General features: G+C 35.0%; 3 protein-coding genes across 3 annotated transcripts; 1 reads left to right on the top strand and 2 right to left on the bottom strand.

Moving 5' to 3' along the window:
• Window positions 1-977: 977 nt before the first annotated feature.
• LOC139887606 (uncharacterized mitochondrial protein AtMg00810-like) lies at window positions 978-15239 on the top strand. The gene is made up of 2 exons (XM_071870682.1): window positions 978-1562; window positions 14922-15239. The coding sequence occupies exons 1-2, from the start codon at window positions 978-980 to the stop codon at window positions 15237-15239; spliced, it is 903 nt and encodes a 300-aa protein (XP_071726783.1).
• On the bottom strand, window positions 2041-19076 carry LOC139890564 (uncharacterized). The gene is made up of 11 exons (XM_071873445.1): window positions 18787-19076; window positions 9780-10700; window positions 8359-9324; window positions 6961-7851; window positions 6153-6302; window positions 4730-4836; window positions 4087-4447; window positions 3864-3950; window positions 3027-3098; window positions 2751-2863; window positions 2041-2595 (listed from the first exon to the last, which is right to left on the bottom strand). The coding sequence occupies exons 2-11, from the start codon at window positions 10656-10658 to the stop codon at window positions 2187-2189; spliced, it is 4035 nt and encodes a 1344-aa protein (XP_071729546.1). The 5' UTR covers window positions 10659-10700; window positions 18787-19076; the 3' UTR covers window positions 2041-2186.
• On the bottom strand, window positions 17296-18207 carry LOC139887605 (receptor-like protein kinase HERK 1). Its single transcript, XM_071870681.1, has one exon. It carries the CDS (start codon window positions 18205-18207, stop codon window positions 17296-17298), a length of 912 nt encoding a protein of 303 aa, XP_071726782.1.
• Window positions 19077-20838: the final 1762 nt, after the last annotated feature.

The raw sequence follows: 20838 nt of genomic DNA, 5'->3' as shown, positions 1-20838 counted from the left end.
CACATATTGTGATGATTAAATTACCCGCTTGACACCTCCATGCCTGCTACTTCTCCTGCACCGCAACCAGAACCTGATGTGTCTATTTCCGATACTCCATGTGATCTTTGTCATGATACACCCATTGATTCTGTTACTGCCTCGCCACCAGCTACAAATATTCCTTCACAGCCTTCATCACCAAATTTGGCAGCCCCGGAGTCACCACCAAATCCACCTGCAGCCACGTCTTCTTCCTCCGGTCATCTTATGATAACGCGTGCTAAAGCGGGTATTTTTAAGCCACGACATCGTGCTGATCTTACTCATGTATCTACATCTGCTTTGCATCATGCGTTATTCACGGCTAAAGCACCTAAAGGATTTAAATCAGCTGCCAAAGATCCAAAATGGTATGCGGCAATGTGTGATGAGATGTGAGCTCTTAAACTTAATAATACTTGGGAGCTTGTACCTCGTCCTCTTCACACCAATGTTGTTGGATCAAAATGGGTGTTTCGTACAAAGTTTCTAGCTGATGGTTCCATTGATAAATTCAAAGCCCGTCTTGTTGCTCAGGGTTTCACTCAAGTACCGGGCATTGATTACTCCGCCACCTTTAGTCCCGTTGTTAAAGCTTCCAATGTTCGTATTATCTTATCACTCGCAGTTCTGAACAAATGGAACCTTCATCAACTAGATGTTAAAAATGCTTTCCTGCATGGTAATCTTACTGATACAGTCTACATGGAGCAGCCACCGGGTTTTCTCGATTCGACATTTCCGAATCATGTGTGTCGATTAAAGAAAGCCCTTTATGGACTTAAACAAGCTCCGCGAGCATGGTTTCAACGCTTGAGCTCGTTTCTTGTTGGTCTCAGTTTTGTTTGTAGTCGAGCGGACACATCCTTGTTTGTTTTTAAAAAGAAACAAACAAAAGGCGTCTGATATATTATATCTCTTGGTTTATGTTGATGACATTATTCTTACGGGCAATAATGCGTCATTTTATCACTCGCCTCAACAAGGAGTTTTCCATTTCTGATCTTGGCAAGTTAAATTATTTTCTGGGGTTGGAAGTTTCCTATCATGATTCTGGCTTATTCTTATGTCAATCCAAATATGCTTATGATATTCTTGCCCGTGCTAAGTTATTGGATGTTAAACCGGTATCCACCCCTCTATCTACGTCCGCATATTTCACTACTCAGGGTTCTCCTTATTCAGATCCAACAATTTATCGCTCGCTAGTTGGTGCTTTACAATATCTTACTATTACACGGCCTGACATTTCTTATGCCGTGAATCAAGTCAGTCAGTTTCTTCATGCTCCTATGCAGGATCATTTTCAGGCAGTTAAACGCATCTTGCGGTACATTAAAGGCACGATTTCTTTTGGTTTATCCTTTCTTCATTCTCCATCTCCGAATATTTTGGGATATTCTGATGCTGACTGGGCTCGGTGTATAGAGACTCGTCGGTCCACTTATGGCTACTCTATCTTTTTAGGTGGGAATCTTGTTTCATGGAGTGCAAAGAAGCAACCAATGGTTTCTCGTTCAAGTTGTGAATCTGAGTACCGTGCATTGGCTAACACTGCTTCTGAAATTATCTGGATTACTCACCTTCTTCGAGAACTTCATGTTTTACCTTCTGGACGTCCCACGATTCTCTGTGATAATCGAAGTGCACTTTTCTTAAGTCAAAATCCTATCTCTCACAAACGTGCTAAACACATAGATATTGATTATCATTTTGTTCGAGAATTGGTACTTTCAGGTCGACTTCACACCAAGTATGGCTCCACGCATCTTCAGTTGGCTGACATCTTTACCAAAAGTCTTCCGCGTCCTCTTTTTGAAGGTTTTCGCAACAAGCTTCGTGTTGGTCCTCCCCCATCTAATGTATTATGTAATCTTTTATATATAGATAGGATTGTATCTATCCCCTATACATTAGGAAGTTTGTTAATATTGTATCTATATAATGAATGAATACAATCACCTCTCAATCAAGAGAGAGTTTTATGAAACCCTAATATATACTGAAATTGCCAACTAATGTCAGCAACATTTATTTATCTGACATTTTGGTAGAAAACTTCTGTAACCAATTTTCATAATACAACAACAGCTCTGTAATTATTTAGTCATTGATGTACAACGATGACTATTAAGAGTAAACTACAATAACAGTTCTGTAATTACCTATTCTTCTATTGGTCGAAACTCGAGGCCGCCTAAAATAAGGCCAGACAGTGTTCCTTCGTAAGTTGTGAGTTTCAACTTAACATGAAGTGAATCATTACGAAGCTTACAATTAGAGTTGTTGTAAATCCACACAATAACCTCCATCCATCCATCACTCCTTTCCTTTGGAACCCGATCAGTTTCATGCACATTCCATGGACTTGGGTGTCTAAAATAAATAGTTTCTTTACTTTTCCAGCGTTCTTGATTTCGTACTAACACAGGACAATATAGCCCGCGACAATTTTCTGAAAGCTTGAACAAAAGGTAACACGCATGATCTTTATTAGGTGAAACCTTTTGACTACCGATCTTCCACTTGATGCTATATGCTGATTGTCGTCGTAAAAGCTCCATCCCTTCAAATCTACAAATATCAGATATATCACGTTTTACATACGCCACGTTAACACACATTAAATTAATATACACAAGAATATGATTTCAAATTACAAAACTCCAAGTTTTGTGACCAAGTTCCTATTAATTGAGGTTGTGCATAAATACAAACGGCAGATTAACCTAGTTCGGGATGAGCTGTTTGAATAAACAAGCTTCACATTCGAATAATCATAGAGAATCCACTTTTTTGCAAGAACCTCTTGTCTCATACTTGCCATGTCAGTTGCAGGGAACTGTTTATCAAAGAAGTAACATAAATTAATTATCAAAAGCATAAAAAATAAAAAAATAAAATAAAGTGATAGCAGTTTAAGAAATATAAGACATATTTTGTCCTTGTCAACATTTTTTAATATTTTAAATGTATATTCTCATTAGCAATAGCAATTATCTCACCTTACTCATTTCTGAGTTGGGTTTTAAGATTGGTTGCTGGATTTCGTCACACTTCTCGATTTCTTGTATCACCTGCATAGAAGAAATACTTTCATTGTTGTAGTGGTAGGATCAAGAGGGAAGTAACCAATCGGGGGGAAGCGGGGGGAAGCAAAAAAAATTTTTTTTTTCGTTTTTTGAAAAAACTTTGTTCACGAACATTATAGATGAGATGAAAATATGAACATTTAGTAAAGACACTTTGTGATAAATGTTTTTATTTTGGCGGGAAAACGCTCGAAGAAGTAATATATAACAATTATCGTGTTTTTCGAGCGTATTTTGAGGTTTTAGCTATTGGGGTTTAGATATTAGGGTTTATAGGGTTTAGATATTAGGGTTTAGAAATTTAGGGTTTAGGGTTTAGATTTAGGGTTTAGATTTAGGATTTAGATTGAGTTTTTAACACGAACGGTTTAGGGTTTAGGGTTTGGTGTTTTGGGTTTATGGAATAAACCCTAAACCCTAAACTCTCCATAAACCCTAAACCCTAAACCCTAAATCGGGCTAAATTTTACTTCACAAAACATGAAGAAAAAAAAAAACGTTCATATTTTTCACGAACAATATTATCTTGAATGTTATTTTTGTCGATCGTTTTCCCGCCTAAATAATAACATTCATCACGAAGTGTCTCTTCTAAATGTTCATATTTTCGTGTGATCTTGATGCCGGAAAAAAAAAATTCAAAAAAAACGAAATTTTTTTTTTTTTTTTGCTTCCCCCCGCTTCCCCCCAATTGGTTACTTCCCCATTGATCCTGCCCCCATTGTTGTATATATAAAAGAAGGGTCATACTTTGCTTGTGCCGTTAGTTGGCAATTGTTGCACCTTATCCATTTCTGACTTAAATTCCAAAACATGTTGGGTTTCTTCTCGTTTCACCTGCATAAAAAATGTAACACCATGTAAATGTTACCTAATAACCATGTATAGATTGTTTAAAATATACTCTGAATAATAAAAAAAAAAAAAACATATATAATTTAGAGAGAAAATCAGAAAGGATATTCAAACTTGCATCGTCAATGGCTTGAAACACAATGCCTTCAATATAGATGGCACGACTATCACAATAACAACGTGAAAAACTCTTCAGTAAAACCTCAATAACTGTTTCATTCTTGTGATTTGAGAATCGACACAATTCAATCATCATCCACCCGTCTTCTCTCCATGTAGCAAAATATGCATTCAATTTTTCGTTATCAATTGTGTACTTGAGGTTCACATACATTCGTTTAGCAAGAGATTTTCTTGGACAGCAAAATTTGAAGACAAGACGAACGCTGTAATTGACACCTGGTAGTAAAAGCTGAGAACTCATCTTGATTTCAATATTTAGATTCGAAATATCCAACAACTCTGCTACTTTCTCAAACCTACACCAATTATATTATACCATATAATATCAATTAAAGTTTATATATTCTTACTGCTACTCATAATTATAATTTATGATTTATTTGACAAGATATAGCTCAATCCAACAATGTCAAGAGAGCTGAGATATATTTCTTAATTTTAAAGGGCGCAATCCTATAACTATTCTAAACTCATCTAAGTGCAGTTTTTAACATATAGAAAGCAATTAAATAATTAATAAGTGTAACAGCTTCTTATTTATATGTTACGAAGTAACATGTACACAAAGAGAGAAGAACCTTGATTCTTTAATAGATCGCCACCTATGTGACCAACGGTTTTTGTATGAAAACATTCTCGATGAAATCATCTCATTTCTTTCTCCATCACCACCGATTGAGTACCACTGTCATATACAACAAAACAAATCAAAACCAATTTCATGTAGACGTGTGTATGTTTCATTGTCTAGTATTCCTTTTAAGGAAGTCTCAAATTAATTGTAACCTTCCATACATAAATAGATAAGAATAATGCGGTAAAGCTCTTGATGTATGTATGTAAACCATAAAGTAAATAAAAAGTAGAGGTAAATGTGTATTCTTAACAAAAAGTAAAGGGTAATAATCATATTATCTTAAACTACGTGTTGTTTACCTTAGACAATATTTGGTATTTATATATATTCATTTGAAACAAAAAAAAAATAGGTAAATGTAAAAAATATTCACAGTTTAGTAGGCCCATTGAACCATCCTAATCCCTCACACCCCGGGGCGAATAGCCCATACAAGGAAAACCTCGTCCGTTTACCCTCATTTAAAAGAAAAGATTGTGATTAGCGTATATTAAAAAAACAAAAAATAAATAAAAACAAGAGTGTAGATTTTAAATTGATGAGGCACATAATTGTGGTCAGTCTTAGGCTCTAGCGTTGAGAGCTTCTTGTAAATAAAGACTTTTTCATATGCAAAAACAAGAGATAAATGAAGACCGATCAAGCATATAAATACCAGAGTGCAATACGTATTAATGTTGAGATGGATCAACCGTTAACTCTCTACATGTCATGCAAACCCTAACCCATGTTATACCAATCGAGGGCGGTTAAGAGTTGATAACCGGTGAATTGATCGATTTATTCGACAATTTAAGAGAGAGCAATAACGATTAGACATGTATTTTGCTAGTGAGATTGTAGATCGTTTAAAGGTTTGTATTCATGAGGAAACCGTAGCTTCTAGAAGATTGACAGTTATAACAACTTACATAACTACCGCGCGTGATCGTCTCCTAACAACTTGCATAGCCATGTTTGTCGTTGTTTTTCAAGGTCGATGTGTTTTAATTGAGTTGTAAGTTCTTTTAAAAATATAGGTGTTGGTCGTGAAGTCGTGTTTGTTTATATCTTTTAGAATTGTTGTAGTTACTAGCTTCCTGTTAGTTTTGTTGTATAATATAAAATTATTGTCTTTCAAAAAGAAAAGTAGAAAACTATGGGATCATTAAATGTCAGCATCGTAGTGCGCCCATGACGCACCGCTAAACTATGTGAAACACGGTATATTAATGACGCATTGCCAGAGATATGTGCAAGTGAGATGACGTTAAGCTATGAGCATGATTAACAGCATAAGCGACCAAACCATATCAATAAGTTAATATTCTATTCAAAAGCAGAAAAAATGATTGCTGAAGCACATAAGAGAATGAGCTATGTACCAGTTTGCCCTTCTGAAGGGGGATTCCACGGGAGAGTATGTTGTATATATCCTTTTTCTCCATGGTTGAATAACGCTCGGGAGTGTTTGATAATTTAAGTATTTCATTGTAGTTTCTAGGCAATTTGGTGTCCCAAATTTCTTGACCCTCCTGCATATTGTATTACACTATTTTCAATAACACTTCCACATAGTACATCCAAGGTTTAAAAACCGTGAGACGGAGTCGAGACAATCGGAACCTTTAAGGGTCGAGACGGGGGTCGACACGGATGTTGACTAACGTTGACTTTTAAAGATACAAATATATATAGACATATTTGATAGCCAAAAAACTTTCGTTGACCAGTTTGTACCTATAATCGCTATTACCGCTAATATAATACAAAAAGGTAACACTAAACGACGTCAATTTTGATTGATTTGACCTACTTTAACCGAATTTTGGACTTTTGACTGGTGTTGACCCGTCCTTTCCCGTCTTTGACTGTTGACCAACTTATTAGACGCTGAGACTAGCTAGTCACCAAAACGCCGAAACGGCTGTCGCAACGGACGTCGTTTGCAGCCACGAGTACATCAAGATTTTATAGCCCCCTTTTCATTTTTATTTCAATATACTACTATTAACTTTTTGTTGTGAAACCATAAAAATATTGTAAAACAAAAAAAATAGATAAATAAGTATGACAAACTACTTGATATTGTTGACATACAAAGCAGAGTGTATTCAATACAAAACGTACAATTTGATTCGAGTTTCACTGCCTTGAAATAAAGATTACGTTTTCAACAGTATGATAACTTACTTGCAATTCCAATGCTTGTTGAAGTTGTACTGCCACCTCAGATGCTGTAGGCCGTTTGTTTCTGTCATCGTGTAAGCAGCTAAAGGCAATCGTTGTGAATGTAACCAATGACTTCCATACAATTTGTTCTCTTATACGCTCAAACACCAACTTATCCGGTCTCTCTACTTCATATTGGCCTTTAACGAAACTGTCTAAAAAGTGACCCTGATCTGTGCACGCCAATCTCCCACACAAAAGCTCAAATAAAATCACACCCAACGAGTAAATGTCAGATTTTTTGGTTAGGATACATGTTTTTGAATATGATGGGTCACAATAACCAGGAGAGCTTTCGATTCCATCAGCGGCGTAGTGAATGTTGTGATTATTTGGATATATTATGGACACATAAAATCCACAAACCTTTGCTTTCCAATCTCCGGTAAGTAAGATATTGCAACTTTTTAGGTCTCTATGTATTATCACTACATCTTCTTGTCCCTCATCACTTCCATGAAGGAACTTCAATCCATTGGCGATATCAACGCCTATCTTTAGTCGTTTGATCCATGTAAGCGTAGCATTTCCCAAATGCATATCGAGACTTTGGTTAATTGCATTCTCATAAACAATGAAGTTTTCATTCATTTTCTTAAAATAGCCTACGAGACCAATGACATTCTCATGTTTATGCTTGAAAGGAATTTCAAACTCTCTCCAGCTACCAGGTGTTTCTAGACCAGATTTTCTCATCCGCTTTATGATAACAGGCTTAGTTTCATCATCGTATTGAACTTGTCCATTGTACATACCGTATCCCTTTTCTATATTGAAGCTGGTATTACTCAAGTTTTCTTCCCCCAAACTTATGTCTTCAAGTGAAATTTCCAGAGTGTCTTTACGGTTTTTCTGTAAATCATCACACATTTTCTCTGCTCTTGATGATGATATGAAAAAAGAAAATAGTTTGATGTCTTCGAGTATATGCATAAACATATCTCTACCAACTCTCTTGTGTTACATATATCAAAATCGTTCTAAATATCAAAATCATTGGTGAAAATTTGGATACAAGGATAGTGTAAACATATCTCTAGCTACCAACTCTATTGGTAGAGTAGGTAATCAATCAAATATTAACTAAAAGTAACTTTACTTTTAAAACAATTTCCTTTGTATCGAATATTAAATATTAGTAACTAAAAGGACAGTGACTATTTTAATAGAAAAATGGTAGAGATATTTGATCAGATATTACTCAATAATTATCTTTTTAATAAGAACATTAGTAGTACTTAATTGAAATTAATTCAAAGTATGTTGTAATTTTTAAAACAATTTCCCTTAATATTGGAGATGCTCTAGGATGAAGCATATGAAAAGAAAAATGTTTTAATTTTAAAACATGGGACTTACTTGAAGATTTATAGCTCTCTTGAGTCCGTTGATGACTTCTTCCATTTTTGGACGATCGGCTTGAGCTTCCGCCACACATTTACATGCGATTTTGAAAAATTCATTCAAAGAATCTTGACTTGGTCCTATTATTATTGTAGTACTAAGTTCGTGAGCTTCTTCCAAGATTGTAATATCTACCATTTCCATTAACTTTCTATCTTTGAAGCGCTGCCTTGCGACAGGTGCGATCCCATTCCCATTTTCCTTGGTGTAAATTCGATCATACGCTAACTTTCCCGATAGGATTTCGAATAAAACAACACCAAACGAGTATATATCTGATTCTATTTTCAACTTACCTTCCTGATATTCTGGATCTAGATACACATGTGTGCCTGCACAATGTTCTGTCTTGATAGTCCTGGACGGGCGAATCTTAGGGTGAAAGATTGAGAGCCCAAAATCAGCAATTTTGACCTCCAAATTCTCGCCCAACAGAATATTTCCACTTTTGATATCGCGGTGTATTATACATGTTTTGTCGTCATCGGATGTGTGAAGGTAACTTAGTCCATATGCAATATCAAGGCACATCTTTAAACGTCGAGCCCATGGAAGCTTATTCAGTTTGCCCTTTTTCACATAATCATCGAGACTTCCGTTAGCAGCATACTCAAAAACAAGAATATTTTCAGAATCTTCAAAACAGAATCCAAGAAGAGATATTATGTTGGGATGCTCACATCTAAAGATTATTTCAAGTTCGGCTACGAACCCTCTGTTTCCTAGCTCACTTTCTTTTCTTGGGTCACGTTTTATAGCTACGGTGCGTTTCTGTATACTATGGCGCTTTTTATCAAACACATCGAGTTCCGTTCTGTACACCACTCCGTATCCGCCTTCTCCAATATATGTCTCAGTAAAATCTTTGGTGGCCGCCTTTATGTCACTTAGTTGAATCTTCAAACGCTCCAATGTTTCTTCCTGCAGCCAATGTAAGTTGTGTATGTGTCGAGGGAAGCAAAGAGTGTTTTATATATATATATATATATATATATATATATATATATATATGTATTAGACAGATCCTACCCTATATAGTGGACAGATCCATAATATATATATATATATATATATATATATATATATATATATATATATATATATATATATATATATATATATATAGTGGACAGATCCATAAGTTATCAGAAATTCGTCTCCTTTATACTTTGTCAAGCCTCTTCCCAAAATGTTCAGGAATTTAAAAAACAAAATAATAGAACAGACTATATACCTTTCAGATTTCTAATTAAAAATGCAAAACCAATTTGGTTTTTTATTGAAGTATATAGTTTTTAAAAATGTTAAAAGATATCTAAGATTTAATTTGAATGTCCAACGAAAAATAATATTTGAATGTCAAATGATGGACTTACTCGAAACCTTAATGCTCTATTCAGGTAGTTGATGATGTGTTTCAGTGTTACAGGCAAGATTATACTATATTCGAACAAACATCGGTATGTGGTAAGTTTTAATGCATTCAAAGAACGTCGAAAGGGTGCTATCATATAACTGTCTTCACGAACTTCTTTCATTATATTAGGATCTACCATAGACTGAAATGTTCCCTCTTCAAAACAACTTTGTGTAATGCGTACAAGCTCCATTGAATTTCCCCTAGTGTTATATGGATCAAAGGCCAACCTACCGCATAGGATCTCAAAAATCACCACCCCAAAAGAGTAAATTTCAGTTTCTCTTGGATGCCTAATATATTCTGGGTAGAGCCTAAAGGTAGCTATCTTAGCATTCCAATTTTCATCCAACATAACATTTGTACTCAGCATGCCCTGATGTATTCTTACTGGTCCAACAGCATCCATGATGTTGTGAAAGTAGTCCAATCCTTGTGCAATATCTAGGCATATTCGTATTCGTTGCATAAGATTGGTTTTTTCACTGATGCTTCCGAGATGATCAGCAAGACTTTTGTAAAGAGTGCACGATTCAAAGATAAGAATCATTTCATAACCTTCCAAAGAAAATCCAAAAAGAGAGAGTATATTGGGATGCTCACGACCCGCAAGCATTTTAATCTCTGCAATGAATTCTTTTGCTACTTGTTCGTAGTTTTTACTGATGTTGCGTTTTATAGTTACTGGGCCACACACCTTAATATTTTCACCTCTATTTTTCCCTTCAGTTGTGAAGAAACTATTAATATCAACATGGTTAATGTCTGCTTCGTACAACATATCATCTCTGTGTGAGCTGATGCAGTATGTTGAGGCAAAATTGTCGGTGGCCAACATTATATCACTGAGTGGAATCTTCAAGTATGCATACTCTTTCTCCTGTGTAATGATAACATGAGAGTCACAAGGTATAGATTAATGTTAGCAAATATATACACAATGAAACATCCTTTTTACTTTGTTTATCATATCACTGCTAAAAATCATAGTATATAATTCATCAAAACGAATTCTTTCAAATTTAATGTACTAGATATATGCATCATTACTCTTCAGGTCAACATTTAAAGAGCATTTTCCACTTTTGACTTCAAAATATGGCTCTACTAAGTGAGTCAACGGCAAGCGTCGATTTATTGGCGACTTTACCGCCACTTAGAGCCTAAATTAAACTCCAGGCATGATTTAAAACCCATGAAAATTTGATCTCACCATTTTCATGGCGTCTCGTTTGTATCGTTTATTTTTCATACTTTCTATTTTTTTTTATTTTTTTTTTATGTTGTACTCTTTTTTTCTTTCTTTCCTTCCTACTTTCTGGCCGGAGGTCCCTGGAAGCAATCTCTCTATCCGTCGAATAGAGAGAGAAAGGACTCTCTCTACTCTTTGGAGTGTTTCACTCGGGGTGGAGAAACGATTTCTCTTTATTCTAGTATAGAGGAAAGATTGTCTACGATCAACCTCCCCCATACCCCACATAGGTGGGATTGGGTATTGTTGTTGTTGTTGTTTCCACTTTTGACTTAAAAGTTTTTTTTTTTTTTTAATTTGTATTTGGGCTAGCGGTAAGAGTAACCAATCAAACAAGAGGTTGTGACTTCCAGAAAGTTAAAATACCGGCAACCACAACGCCACCAAAACACCTCAGGCCCACTCATATGGTGACCCAACCAATCAAGAGGTCAAGATGAAATATATAGTTCATCTAAGGGCTTAAATTCTAAGTAGAGTTTTAATTATAGACATTTATCTCGTATGGGATTTGATCTCCTAATTTAACCAAATAATCGACACTACTAGACCAAAATACCTCACGGTTCTATTTCAGTATTCCAGAAAAGCTATATAAATAAGTCAGATAGTTTGAAATGTAACACTTTCTTTTCTTTTTTTTTGAAGAAACAAGAAAAGCTACATTTCATTATCTGTAACTGCAACAATGAGAAATAAGTTAAACTAAAAAGAATCAGTTTTAGGAGGTACAATCATGATTGAAAAAATTTAACCAATAAAACTATGCAGATGGAACCTGGCTATCTTCTGTTAAGTTATCAGTTATGAATCGAGTTATTAAAAATAAGTTTTTCGATTCGAGTAAGTTCAGACCATATAAACCCGTCCTCTTATATATATATACACGTATCCATGTGTATATATATACACGTATACATGTGTGTGTATATATATATATATATAGGGGCAGGATCAATGGGGAAGTAACCAATCGGGGGGAAGTGGGGGGAAGCAAAAAAAAAAATCGTTTTTTTTGGAAATTTTTTTTTCCGACATCAAGATCACACGAAAATATGAACATTTAGAAAAGACACTTCGTGATGAATGTTATTATTTAGGCGGGAAAACGATCGACAAAAATAACATTCAAGATAATATTGTTCGTGAAGAATGTTAACGTTTTTTTTTTTGATGTTTTGTGAAGTAAAATTTAGCCCGATTTAGGGTTTAGGGTTTGGTGTTTTGGGTTTATTCCATAAACCCAAAACACCAAACCCTAAACCCTAAACTCTAAACCGTTCGTGTTAAAAACTATATATATATAGTGGTAGGATCAAGGGGGAAGTAACCAATCGGGGGGAAGCGGGGGGAAGCAAAAAATTTTTTTTTTTTCATTTTTTGAAAAAACTTTGTTCACGAACATTATATATTGGATGAAAATATGAACATTTAATAAAGACACTTTGTGATAAATGTTTTTATTTTGGCGGGAAAACGCTCGAAGAAGTAATATATAACAATTATCGTGTTTTTCGAGCGTATGTTGAGGTTTTAGATATTAGGGTTTATAGGGTTTAGATATTAGGGTTTAGATTTAGGGTTTAGATTTAGGATTTAGATTGAGTTTTTAACACGAACGGTTTAGAGTTTAGGGTTTATATAAACACAAAACACCAAACTCTAAACTCTAAATCGGGCTAAATTTTACTTCACAAAACATGAAAAAAAAACGTTAACATTCTTCACGAACAATATTATCTTGAATGTTATTTTTGTCGATCGTTTTCCCGCCAAAATAATAACATTCATCACGAAGTGTCTTCTAAATGTTCATATTTTCATCTAGTCTATAATGTTCGTGAACAAAGTTTTTTCAAAAAACGAAAAAAAAAAAGTAATTTGCTTCCCCCCCGCTTCCCCCAAAAAAGTGCTTCCCTCTTGATATATATATATATATATATATATATATATATATATATATATATATATATATATCAAGAGGGAAGCACTTTTTTGGGGGAAGCGGGGGGGAAGCAAATTACTTTTTTTTTTCGTTTTTTGAAAAAACTTTGTTCACGAACATTATAGACTAGATGAAAATATGAACATTTAAAAAAGACTTTGTGATGAATATCATTATTTTGGCGGGAAAACGCTCGAAGAAAAAAATAAAAACATCCAATGCAATGAATGTTTTGCTGCTGAGTTTATTTGCATCGTTTTGTTTTCATCTTGTGTGAAGTGTTTTTTTCGAATTTAACCCGATTTAGAGTTTAGGGTTTAGGGTTTTGGGTATTAGACAACTACTTATATTGTAATGTAAGTATACCTTCTATAAATAGAAGATCTCATATACTAGTATGAGACACACAAAAACAAGAACACAGTTCTTTCTCTCTCTTTTTTACTCTTATAGTCAATATGGTATCAAGAGCTGTAAAGGCCTAAGTCCGGCAACAATTCCGGCAACCACTATTCCGGTAAAAATTCCGGCAGCTACTATTCCGGCAACAGTTCCGGAACCAAAAAAAAAAAAAACTGACCTTTAAAACTCAAAGTATGCTCTGTGAATGCAGCGTTGTCGGAACGTTCACATCAGAAACAAGTTTTTCAGGTCTTAACAACTAAATCCGGTTAACCCAAATCAGAGAAAACCAAATCAACAAACAACTCTAGCCCAAATCAACAAAAATCGCCAACAACACTACATTCGGAAATTAATTCCGAGCAAGCGCTGAAATTTTCAGCCAAAACCGCCGCCAAACGCGCCGCCACGCGCCGCCAAACCACCAGAACTTTTCAATCTTCTTTTTCGATTTAGCACGATCTAACCAAAATCAGGAAAAACCGCCAACACCAATAGCTTCGGAATCAAAATCCGAACAAAGCCTGAAACTTTTAGCTTGTTCCGACACAAAACCGCCATCGGCCGCCACTATTCACCGCCAGCAGCACTATTCACCGTCGGTTTTCTTTTTCTTTTTTTTTGTTTACTGTTTTGGGAACGAACGGGAGTAAAAGAGAAATAACCCACTGAAGTTTAACTTCATTTTCTTTTATATTACCTCCCTCCGTACTTATCTTATCTATTCTATATTTTATTTTTATTTTTTATTTATTTTCTTTTTAGCAAAAAAAAAAAAAAAAAAAAAAAAAAAAAATAAGAGTTACTGTATCATTTTCTCTATTTTGAAAATGGCACTATTAGCTACATTTACTCCAACAGAGAAAACCGCACACAACTCTCACAAATTTGGTTTCACCTTATCTCCCACGAACTATGGTTACTGGAAGACAATGGTTCAACCGTTCTTCGTCACCAACAAATTGTTTGACTATATTGATGGCACAATCCCTTGTCCACCTAAGAATGTCCCATCATCGGTCCAATCACCAGAAAAAGATGAAGAAACACAGTCTCAACCACAAAACCCCAATTACATTAATTGGGTCTCTAATGATGCTCATATACGAATGCTCCTCATTTCTACCATATCCGAAGCATCATTTCAACATGTTCAAGGACTAACGTCTCGTGATCTCTGGTTGTCCCTTGAGCGTGCCTACGCTCCTCACACTTCCTCTCGGGAATACACTTTAAAAACCCAGCTTCTCCGACTACAGATGAAGCCAGATGAAACAACTGCAGACTACCTAACTAGGACTCAAGAATACGATGTTGCGCTCGCTAACATAGGCGAAAAGATGAAAGAAAAAGATTTGGTGATGCTAGTTATATCAGGACTACGAGAGGAATACAACGGTTTAAAATCAAGCCTTCTGGGCCGCGAAAAGCCTCCTACCTTTGTAGACCTTCATGGTCTGCTATCAGACCACGACTACATGATCAAGAAATCTGAATACAAGGCCCTAGCTGACACGGTTGCAGAACTAACATGGCTTCAAGATCTATTACGTGAACTTCGTGTTCCTGTTAAAACGGTTCCTACCTTATGGTGTGATAACCTTGGCGCTACGTATCTCTCAGCTAACCCAGTCTTTCATGCACGTACAAAACATGTAGAAGTTGATTTTCACTTTGTTCGAGAAAGAGTTGCTCAACAAAAACTTTCAGTTCAGTTTATAACTACTGACGATCAGATTGCTGATATCTTCACCAAGCCATTGTCCTCACCAAGATTTCTCCAGTTACGATCCAAGCTACAGGTTGTTACCCGTCCTTAGCTTGCGGGGGAATATTAGACAACTACTTATATTGTAATATAGCATTGTAACCATAGTTTAGGGATTGTTAATGTAAGTATACCTTCTATAAATAGAAGGTCTCATGTACTAGTATGAGACACACAAAAACAAGAACACAGTTCTTTCTTTCTCTCTTTAACTCTTATAGTCAATAATTTCTAAACCCCAAACCCTAATTTCTAAACCCAAAACCCTAATTTCTAAACCCTAATAGCTAAACCCTAATTTATAACCCCCTAATTTCTAAACCCTAATTTCTAACCCCTTAAAAAAAACTCAGCAGCAAAACATTCAATGCATTGAATGTTTTTATTTTTTTCTTCGAGCGTTTTCCCGCCAAAATAATGGCATTCATCACAAAGTGTCTTTTTTAAATATTCATATTTTCATCTAATCTATAATGTTCGTGAACAAATTTTTTTCAAAAAATGAAAAAAAATTACTTCCCCCCACTTCCCCCCAAAAAAGTGCTTCCCTCTTGATTAAATCTCTCTCTCTCTCTCTCTCTATATATATATATATATATATATATATATATATATATATATATATATATATATATATAGTGGTAGGATCAAGAGGGAAGTAACCAATCGGGGGGAAGCGGGGGGAAGCAAAAACTTTTTTTTTTCGATTTTTGAAAAAACTTTGTTCACGAACATTATAGATGAGATGAAAATATGAACATTTAGTAGAGACACTTTGTGATAAATGTTTTAATTTTGGCGGGAAAATGCTCGAAGAAGTAATATATAACAATTATCGTGTTTTTCGAGCGTATGTTGAGGTTTTAGCTATTGGGGTTTAGATATTAGGGTTTATAGGGTTTAGATATTAGAGTTTAGAAATTTAGGGTTTAGGGTTTAGATTTAGGGTTTAGATTTAGGATTTAGATTGAGTTTTTAACACGAACGGTTTAGGGTTTGGTGTCCCTAAACCCTAAACTCTAAATCGGGCTAAATTTTACTTCACAAAACATGAAAAAAAAAAAAAAAAAAAACGTTCATATTCTTCACAAACAATATTATCTTGAATGTTATTTTTGTCGATCGTTTTCCCGCCTAAATAATAACATTCATCACGAAGTGTCTCTTCTAAATGTTCATATTTTCATGTGATCTTGATGCCTGAAAAAAAATTCCAAAAAAAAAAAAAAAAAAAAAAATTTGCTTCCCCCGAATGGTAACTTACCCCCTCTATATATATATATATATATATATATATATATATATATATATATATATATATATAGAGGGCAAGATCAATGGGGAAGTAACCAATCGGGGGGGAAGCGGGGGGAAGCAAAAATCTTTTTTTTTTTTTTCGTTTTTTGAAAAAACTTTGTTCACGAACATTATAAATGAGATGAAAATATGAACATTTAGTAGAGACACTTCGTGATGAATGTTTTTATTTTGGCGGGAAAACGCTCGAAGAAGTAATATATAACAATTATCGTGTTTTTAGAGCGTATGTTGAGGTTTTAGCTATTGGGGTTTAGATATTAGGGTTTATAGGGTTTAGATATTAGGGTTTAGAAATTTAGGGTTTATGGTTTAGATTTAGGATTTAGATTGAGTTTTTAACACGAACGGTTTAGAGTTTAGGGTTTAGGGTTTAAGCTTTGGTGTTTTGGGTTTATTCCATAAACCCAAAACACCAAACCCTAAACCCTAAAACTCTAAATCAGGCTAAATTTTACTTCACAAAACATGAAAAAAAAACGTTCATATTCTTCACGAACAATATTATCTTGAATGTTATTTTTGTCGATCGTTTTCCCGCCTAAATAATGACATTCATCACGAAGTGTCTCTTCTAAATGTTCATATTTTCGTGTGATCTTGATGACGGAAAAAAAAATTCCAAAAAAAAAAAAAAAAAAAAAAATTTGCTTCCCCGCGCTTCCTCCCGATTGGTTACTTCCCCATTGATCCTGCCCCTATATATATATATATATATATTTTTTTTTTTTTTTTTTAAACGTCTTCTATAATAAAGAGAAAATAGTCTAGCTAAACTAAAAGTAAAGCATTTATCTTACAAGTCTTTCATGTGTTGAAATTAGGTCAGATGCATCCTTAAGTCTTCCCATGATCAGAACCATACGGGGACGTTTCTTGACACAATCATAAGCTAATTGAGAGAAAATGGGAAGTGAAAGTGGGTGCATTTGTTTCCTTAGATCAGAATTGATCATATCGTCCAGTTTTCCCTCTTCATAAAGACGTGTGGCGACTGAAACTAGAGATTTGTCGTCTCCAATCGGCTCTTTCCTCCCACAGATAACTTCAAACAATACTATTCCAAAAGAGTAAACATAAGACACTTGGGATGGTGAACGAAGGGCGACACCATTATTTATATAATCTTCTATGTGGATTATATCGTTGTTGTTGTCGTTGTTTATATGAAATCCAAAACAACATAACTTAGCTTCCCAATGTTTATCTAACAAAATCTTAGTGCTCTTGATATATTGACTAAAGCCATGATATAAATAGCGTTCAGTAACCTTATGAATGTATCTTAATGCATTTGCAACACCTACACATATTTTCAATTTTTGGGACCATGTGAGGTTTGGATCACCTAGATACCTATCCAGACTTCCATTATCTTCATATTTGAAAATCAGCATCATCTCAAGATTGTCATCACAAAACCCAACAAAAGACAAGATATTTCTATGATTAAGATGAGAAAGTGTGGCCACCTCTTTCAGAAACTTAAGATACCGTAGCCCCGACGAAGGACGAAACCTCCTTATAAAAACATCGCTCTGTTCATTGGATCGTAGTTTTCCTTTGTGAACATCGGCAATGCTACCTCGTTTAATGAGATTATCATCCGCAAAGTTGTTGGTAGCGGATACTATGTCATCAAACGTGATATGTAACTTAACAACTTTTTTTCTCAAAATGAGCGTCTGGTCATCAGACTTCATGTTCCGTAAAGAATCCATAAGACTTGAATAACTCATGCTAAGTACTTGGTAGGAGAAACAGTTTCCGTTAGTTTATGACTTTTTCTCTGTTTCTCAAATCCGAAAAAAAAGATTTTAATATCAATCACATTATTTTTGCCCTTCACCCTCAAATCCCACAAGTCAAAACATTTTCTCCTGTGCAAACTGTCTCCCAATGCCTTTCTGCAATCTCGACCAACATGGATGATATTTAAGATGTTTGTCAATATGTACTCTCATCATTTAAGTCCTAAAGCAGAAAAAAAAAATCGACCCAAAACATCATTAACAGACAAACAAATTCCCCCTAAAAAACCGTCGTTTCTAATTAATCAAGTATTGACCTTTTCAACATTCTCTATTAGTTATTCTTCTCATTTTCTACAAATAAATAATAAATAAAAAAATAAAACAAAATAAATAAAATAAAATATGTGTGTCATATATGTGTTGGACATAGGATACAGAATCGAAAGTAATATCAGGTTCTAACTTTGTGCAAAACATCTCTTTATGCTACTTGTGTGTGTATATAATAAATTTGGATGTGATCCTTACCTAACACTAGGAAGCTGAGGTGGAAGTACGGTGGTGCCGAAATAGAGTTCGCCGGCGGTTAAGATGAGTTCAACGGAAGTTGAAGAAAACGTTTATTGCCAGTGGTAAATAATTTACCACTGTCTTTGATTCTTTGAATTTGGGAGAAAACCACATCGAGTTTGGTTTTGACTGTTGCGTTCTTTGTTTTTGATTTATCCTTTTCCAGACAAAAAATAATATAAATAATAAAGGGACAGTAACAACACAAAATCAAGATTCAAGAAGAATTAAACACATTTTATATTCTTGTTCACCCTGCTTTTTTATTGTCATTATAATTGATGAACCATGAATTGTGAAGAAAATAACAAAAAAATATATGAAAAGACACCACTAGATAGGAAAAAAAGATAAGAGCACAGTGTCGTGTCGCCTTCAGGGGCGGAAAGGGGCCGACTACCCCCACCCGTAATCTATATTTCCATGCTACTTTTTTTTTTGTCATATATTATTATTCTACTAGTAAAATGACCCGTGAAATTACGAGCTTTTTTAAACGAAACAGTTTATTGATATGTTTTAGCTATTAAGTGAACGTAAATGCTAAAGTCATTTAGTTTAATAACCTGTGGAATCACAAAATCCGACTAAAAAACTCGTAACATTTCATCATAGGAGACTTGGTTTCTATTAAAATTGTATAATGATGATGTCATTATTAGGCTAATTTTATAATTAAATGTTCAGCTGACGAGTTTTTTGGTCGGACTCTGTGGTTCCACGGGTCATTAAACTAAATGACTTTAGCATTTACGTTCACTTAATACCTAAAACATATCATTAAACCGTTTCGCTTAAACAAACCCGTAGTTCCACGGGTCATTAAACTAGTTGTTAATTATTTATGTTTTTACTTTCGATCGTCGAGGGCAGACTGCACGATGCTACACACAATTCTACCATCAAAGAGTTTATTCAGTAAATCTTTTCTCTAATAGTTCCTATTTAAGTTTGTCTGATATAATTGATCACTACGAATAAAAGTCTTCAGTGTTTAAAGCTCGAAAGTTTGCTTGAGGACAAAAAGTCTAAGTGTGGGATATTTGATATCAGCTAAAAAGTCACGTTTTTACCCCCGATATTGAGTCCCAAAAGCATAAAGTTCAAAAAATTGTCGGCAAAATAATCGTTTTTCGGTTAAATTTGTAGATAAAGTAATTACGAAGACGATGCAAAAAGAATCAAGAGAATGGGAGCTAAAACGAAGATTCTAGAGCGAAAACGGTGAAAGACAAGAAATCAAGTTACGACCCAGTAAAATCAGCTGACCAGGCAAGCCAAACGCCCTACCAAACGGCTTGCCTGGCTTGCAAACGGCCTGCCACATGCCCAAGTTAAACGGCCCCTGCAAACGGGCTGGCTTGGCAAACGGCCCCTGCAAACGGTCTGCCAGCCGTTTGCAGGGAAATTTCAAGTCTATTTAAAGGCTTTTTGTCATCCAATTTCAACACACCTCTCCTCACTCTCTCACTACAATACACTTTCTCTCACTAGAACTTTCAAGGCCTTCTCACCTCCTAGCGAGAAATTAAGTACCCAGAGGAGAACGCCAAAGATTGTAATAGGAGCGGTCTAGAGGATGTCAGTACTTGTAATGGTCCAGATCTCGTCTGTAAACGGTGAACGCTTTCCTTAATTTAATGAAGTTATCTTGTTATCTTAAGTTGCTCTCATCTTGCATGCTTATCTATCTGTTACAAATGTTTATTATATGTTGAATAATTTATCTGAAACTTATCCTATTGTTATGCTAAAACCTTGACGGTATATAAGTTTAATTACGGATCACCCTTTCCACTTATTCACGTGGCTATAACCTAGTATTAGGACCTGATCAACCCTAGGATACAAGGTAAGTAGTTATGTGTGCTTAACGTCACAATAGGGATATAGTACATACGTACGAATAACCATTTATTCGCCAAAGAAGAGCTGCCCATTTAGGTTGTGATTAGAGTAGGCAATATAGAGTTCAGTGAACACTGGTTTGCTCAGAAGCATGATTCGCGT

The sequence above is a fragment of the Rutidosis leptorrhynchoides genome, chromosome 2, assembly GCF_046630445.1.
Source record: "Rutidosis leptorrhynchoides isolate AG116_Rl617_1_P2 chromosome 2, CSIRO_AGI_Rlap_v1, whole genome shotgun sequence".
Classification (NCBI taxonomy): Eukaryota; Viridiplantae; Streptophyta; class Magnoliopsida; order Asterales; family Asteraceae; genus Rutidosis; species Rutidosis leptorrhynchoides.
The sequence above is the reverse complement of the archived record's forward strand: the minus strand, read 5'-3'. Positions and strand labels throughout refer to the sequence as shown.

What these genes read in the sequence shown, in the direction of transcription:
- LOC139887606 (XM_071870682.1), top strand. Translation starts at nt 978, where the DNA reads ATGCGTCATTTTATCACTCGCCTCAACAAGGAGTTTTCCATTTCTGAT. An exon ending in GTTGTGAATCTGAGTACCGT is followed by an intron (nt 1,563 to 14,921) that starts GCATTGGCTAAC and finishes TCTGAATACAAG; the next exon opens with GCCCTAGCTGACACGGTTGC.
- LOC139890564 (XM_071873445.1), bottom strand. Translation starts at nt 10,658, where the DNA reads ATGTTGGCCACCGACAATTTTGCCTCAACATACTGCATCAGCTCACAC. An exon ending in AGAGAGCTATAAATCTTCAA is followed by an intron (nt 7,852 to 8,358) that starts GTAAGTCCCATG and finishes GATGATTTACAG; the next exon opens with AAAAACCGTAAAGACACTCT. An exon ending in CAACTAACGGCACAAGCAAA is followed by an intron (nt 3,099 to 3,863) that starts GTATGACCCTTC and finishes TCTTCTATGCAG; the next exon opens with GTGATACAAGAAATCGAGAA.
- LOC139887605 (XM_071870681.1), bottom strand. Translation starts at nt 18,207, where the DNA reads ATGAAGTCTGATGACCAGACGCTCATTTTGAGAAAAAAAGTTGTTAAG.